Here is a 5,122-nt window from a genome sequence, read left to right on the forward strand (position 1 = left end):
TCTGCTATGAAAGTCCTAGATAGTAGATGCTTGCAGTCCTTGGAGAGTCGAACGTAATCGGGGATAAAATAGTGGACACTAAGAATCCACTATCGGAATCCGATTCAGATTAGATTTTTTTCAAAACACTAAACCATCATATTTACACATTCTTTTTCAATGATTAAGCACCGATGGTCGATTTTTGAGCAGAAAACGAAGATCTTAATAAGAATACTTACCTTCCCATCATATTCTTTTTTTAGATAAGACCTCAGGGGCAATATAGGCCGGGGTTCCTACAGTTGATTTGGGCTGGGAATGAAACACACTTGACTGTAACAAATATGTAGTGGAAAGTTAATAATTGAGTTCATATATAGTATGTAGAGCAGAATTGCAGAAGCATATATGGTGAATGATTTAGTAGGATCACTGCCTTGGAGTAGCCGAAGTCGCATATTTTGAGTCGCGGCGTCAGACTTCCGTTTAACAGAGTGTTTTCCAGCTTCAGATCTCTATGAAAAATTTCCTGTGTAAAAGAGGATAAACTTAAAATGGAAAACAATTTTCAGAATTAAGGAATACAGTAGGCAAGTATATGTTGGAAACGTAGGTCGGCACTCGAAAATTTATAATTCACACGCTATTATTAATTACAAGTATAACATTAGCTTCTACTAGTTTACAAACGCAACCCCGTTATTCAAAGATTTGCTAAACTATCTCTCGTATGTTTTTCACTTTTGACTCACTAACATACATAAACTAAAACTATCAAGGCCTTTTATAGGCAATTTAACTGCCTAAGTATGTTGCATTTCCAAGCTGTGCTCTACTTCAATTTTGCAATTTAGTTGATAAGCTTTGCATGTGATGCTGCCAAGTTTTGTTGCTTCCCGACTCTTTAATTCATTTTCCATTTGTCACGTTAAGCTTTGCCGCCTTAATCTTAATCTTTCATATGCCACATTGCCTTTCATCACATGTTTATTTTCCATGTTAATTCTTAAATAATTCATGATTCATTAATCAAGAATCTTCTAGCTTTTACCACTTTAATCTTGCGATGTTAATGAGTCAAAATCATGTTTGACTTTCAAACATTCCCTCTAAAACTTGATTTTTCATTCCAAGCTTTTCTTTGAGTCTGTAGAATACGTCTCCTTTCAATGGCTTTGTGAAAATATCTGCTAGTTGATCTTCAGTTCTGTAGTAAATTAGTTCCACATTTTTATTCTTCACATGCTCTCGTATAAAGTGATACTTTGTATCAATATGCTTGCTTTGACTATGGGAGACTGGATTCTTGTCCAGGGAAATTGTAGACTTGTTGTCGACATAAATTATAGTTGGCTCTCCTTGTGCCAAGTCTAGCTCGTCCAAAATATTCTTTAACCATATTGTTTGGCAAGTGCATGATGAAGCGGATATGTATTACCTTCACATTTCGAAAGAGCCATCGTTTGTTGCTTCTTTGATGACCATGAAAATCCTGCAGAGCCGATATGAAATAGATATCCAGAAGTACTTTTTTGGTCGTCTAAGTCTCTCCCATAATCACTATCAGAATAACCAACCAACTTCGAATTTTTGAATGCATGTAGAACAAACCATGATATGTTGTACCTTTTACATATCTCAAGATTCTTTTTGCTGTAATCCAATGATCTTGTTTCAGATTCTCCATGAATCTGCTTACCAATCCCACAACATATGTTATGTCTGCTCGTGTGATAGTCAGATACCTTAGAATTCAATAATTCTTTTAAACAACATCGAATTCACTTGCTCTCTTGTTGAATTCTCACTTAATTTCATGTCTGGTTATGCTGAAATGGCTACAGACTTGCAATCTTCCATTCTAAATTTTCTTAAAATTTCTTCTGCATACTTCTTTTGTGATATAAATATTCCTTCTTGCATTTGTTTCACTTTAACTCCAAGGAAGTATGACATTTCTCCAATATCCATCATTTCAAATTCTTTAGTCATAACTTTCTTAAAATCATTAAACATACTTGGATTATTTGCTGTGAAAATCATGTAGTCTACATATAAGCACACAATCATGATATCACCATCTTCATTTTTCTTCGATGGACTCTTCATGAACTCATTTCTTTGGAAGTATTCATCCATTCTCATGTTCCACGCTCTTGGAGCTTGCTTTAGTCCATATAAAGCTTTCTTCAATCGATAAACGTTGTACTCATGTCCCTTTTTAATGTATCCAGATGGTTGCTCAATATAAACTTCTTATTCTAGGTAGCCATCTAGAAATGCTAACTTCATATCCATTTGATAAATCTTCCATTTGTTTTGTGTTGCAACTGCTGTGAGAAGTCTGATGCTCTCGATCATTGCTACTGGAGCAAATACTTCGTCATAGTTTATTCCTTGTGTTTCTCGACATCTCCTTCTTTGTTAGTCAAAGTCTTGTAAACCCATTTTACTCTAATTGGGTTATGACCTTCTGGTCACCTTGTTAGCTCTCATGCATCATTTCTTTCTATTAATGCAATTTCTTCATCCATTTCATTCTTTCATTTGTCATCTTCAACCACTTCTTCATATGTTATTGGATCACTATTCACAAGTAAGCAAAAAAAGTGAAACATTATTTAATTCATAATCGTTATACCTTTCTGGTATTCTTCTCTCCCTCGCAGATCTTCGAACTTCTGTGGGAGGTACTTCAAGATTTTCTATTATGTTGCTACCATCGTTGCTACTGCTGCTTCATGACGATGATGCCTTTTGTTGAGGACCTTGATCATCAGCTTGTTCATCTTGATTGATAAGATCGTCATCTTTATCTTCATTAAAAAATAGTCCTTCAACTTTCTTTTCTTCTTTGCTCCATCTTCAATATTCTCCTTCATCGAACTCGACATCCCTTGAAATTATTACCTTCTTGGTAAGAGGATTATATAACTTGTAGGCTTTGCTTTTTACATCATAGCCAACGAAAATATATTTTTCTCCTTTGTCGTATACTTCACACTTTTGGTTGGACATCGGTTCAATAGGTAAAATGCACATCGAACTACTTATGCCCAGAAATTTCTCGGTAGATGCTTACCTTTTATTATGCTTCTTGCCATGTCAAGGATTATGTGGTTCTTTCTTCCTACAACTTTATTTTGTTGTGGCGTGTATCTGAAAATCAACCGATGGATGATGCCTTGCTCTTTACAGAAGTTTTCAAATAAATTTGATGTATATTCACCTCCTTTATCTTATTTGATTATCTTCATATATTACTTTGTTTTTCCGCCATTGCTTTAAATTTTTTTCAATTTTTCTAATGCTTCTGATTTTTCTTTCAAGATATAAATCCAACATTTCTACTAAAATCATCAATAAAAATTAGGTAATACATGTTACCACTAAGTGATGGTATGCAAAAAGGACCGACTATATCTGTATATACTATCTCCAACGGTCTTTGGGCACTCCAGGATCTACCAACTTCAAAGCTTTGTCTATGTTGCTTTCCTTTAATGCAAGCCTCACATAAATGATTTGGAGGGTTGATCTATGGCAGTCCTTTCACCATACTTGTTTTTGATAATAGCTTCAAGCCAGAAAATCCAAGATGTTCATATCATAGATGTCATAGCCATGAAACATCTTTAATTGTGGTCTTCATACACTTGATTTCTCCCGAATCAATGTCAATTGTAAAGAGACGATTTCGAGTCATATTAACATGGGCTATCAATTGTCCTTCTTTATTTTCAATGGCAAGTGAGTGATTCTTCATCTGCATTTCATATCTTTTTTCAAGGAGTTAACCAAGACTGATGATATTGCTTTTCAAAATAGGTACATGATAAACATCTGAGATGTTTTTCTTTTCACAATTTCTTTGAGTAATCATAACTTCTCCTTTTCCTTTTACTTTCTTGTGTGAGTCATCTCTAAAAGTTACTCGCCCATGGACTGTTTCATCTAATTTCATGAAGAACTCCTTTCGACCACACATATGGTTGTTAGCACAATTATCAATATACCAAATATTTTTCTTGAATTCTTCATTTCATTTATAAGTGAGGAATACATGAGATTTTTCAATTTTTTATTCTTCAGCTGTTGCTAAGTTATTTCTTTCTTATTGTTTAGGTGTTGATCGACACTCATAACTATAGTGACCATACTTATTACAATTATAACATTGTATCTAAGATTTATTTCCTTGTTGATATCTACCTCTAGCTCGACCTCGGCCTCTGAATCCTTATCCACGACATGATGTTTGATTGCTTTCACTTATTTGATCAGTGCCATATGACTGGCCACCATGTCCACGAGTTTCTCATCCTCATCCTCCTCTGTATCTTCCACGATAACCACCACGATTTCCTCGGCCTCATGTGTAGCTATTGCTAGCTTCTCTTTCATTGACATTCATCTTGCTTTGTAAAGTTTGCTCCAAATTTTCAGAATCTTCATTTTGTTTCATTTTCTTCTCATGGGCTTGAAGTGAACCCACAAGCTCAACAATCGATATTTAAGATAATTTTTTTTGATTCTTCGATTGTCACGACAATGTAATTGAATTTTCGTGTCAACGATCACAAAATCTTTCCATCACTCTAACTTCATTGAGTGATTCCCCATTTCTTTTCATTTCATTCACTACCGCTTTTACACGACTAATATAATCATCGATGTTTTTAGTATTTTTCATTTTTAACATCTCAAACTCAGCTCTAAGGGATTGTAAACGTACCTTTTTCGCTTTTTTGACACCTTGGAGAGATTTTTGTAAAATCTCTCACGCTTGCTTTTCGGTCTTTGTATCAAAAAAAATTTCAAAGGTTGATTCATCTACTCCTTGAAAAATAAAAAAAACAATGCTCTTCTATCTTTTTTCTGGGATTCCTTCAATATCTTCTTTTCTTCATTGGTCAGGGCTACTTCTGTTGCTGCATTTTCAAGCTCAATGTAACCTTCCTCGACGATATCTCAACAATATTGGGAACCTAGTAACGCCTTCATTCGAATGCTCCAATTTTCATAGTTTGTCTTTTTCAATCTCGATATTTGAGGTTGAATCATGTTGGCCATCCTTACCGCTGTGTAAACACGAACCAAACTCTGATATCACTTGTTGGAAGCGTAGGTGGGCACTTAA

The 5,122-nt window shown here is 34.8% G+C and overlaps 1 protein-coding gene across 1 annotated transcript; it reads right to left on the bottom strand.

The window, feature by feature from the left end:
- Positions 1-1,373: 1,373 nt before the first annotated feature.
- Positions 1,374-4,386, bottom strand: LOC120136494. Its single transcript, XM_039152515.1, has 3 exons — positions 4,270-4,386; positions 2,001-2,199; positions 1,374-1,474 (listed from the first exon to the last, which is right to left on the bottom strand). Exons 1-3 carry the CDS (start codon positions 4,384-4,386, stop codon positions 1,374-1,376), a joined length of 417 nt encoding a protein of 138 aa, XP_039008446.1.
- Between the last annotated feature and the right edge of the window lie 736 nt (positions 4,387-5,122).

This window comes from Hibiscus syriacus, unplaced genomic scaffold (assembly GCF_006381635.1).
Source record: "Hibiscus syriacus cultivar Baekdansim isolate YM2019G1 unplaced genomic scaffold, ASM638163v2 tig00110633_pilon, whole genome shotgun sequence".
In the NCBI taxonomy this organism is placed as follows: Eukaryota; Viridiplantae; Streptophyta; class Magnoliopsida; order Malvales; family Malvaceae; genus Hibiscus; species Hibiscus syriacus.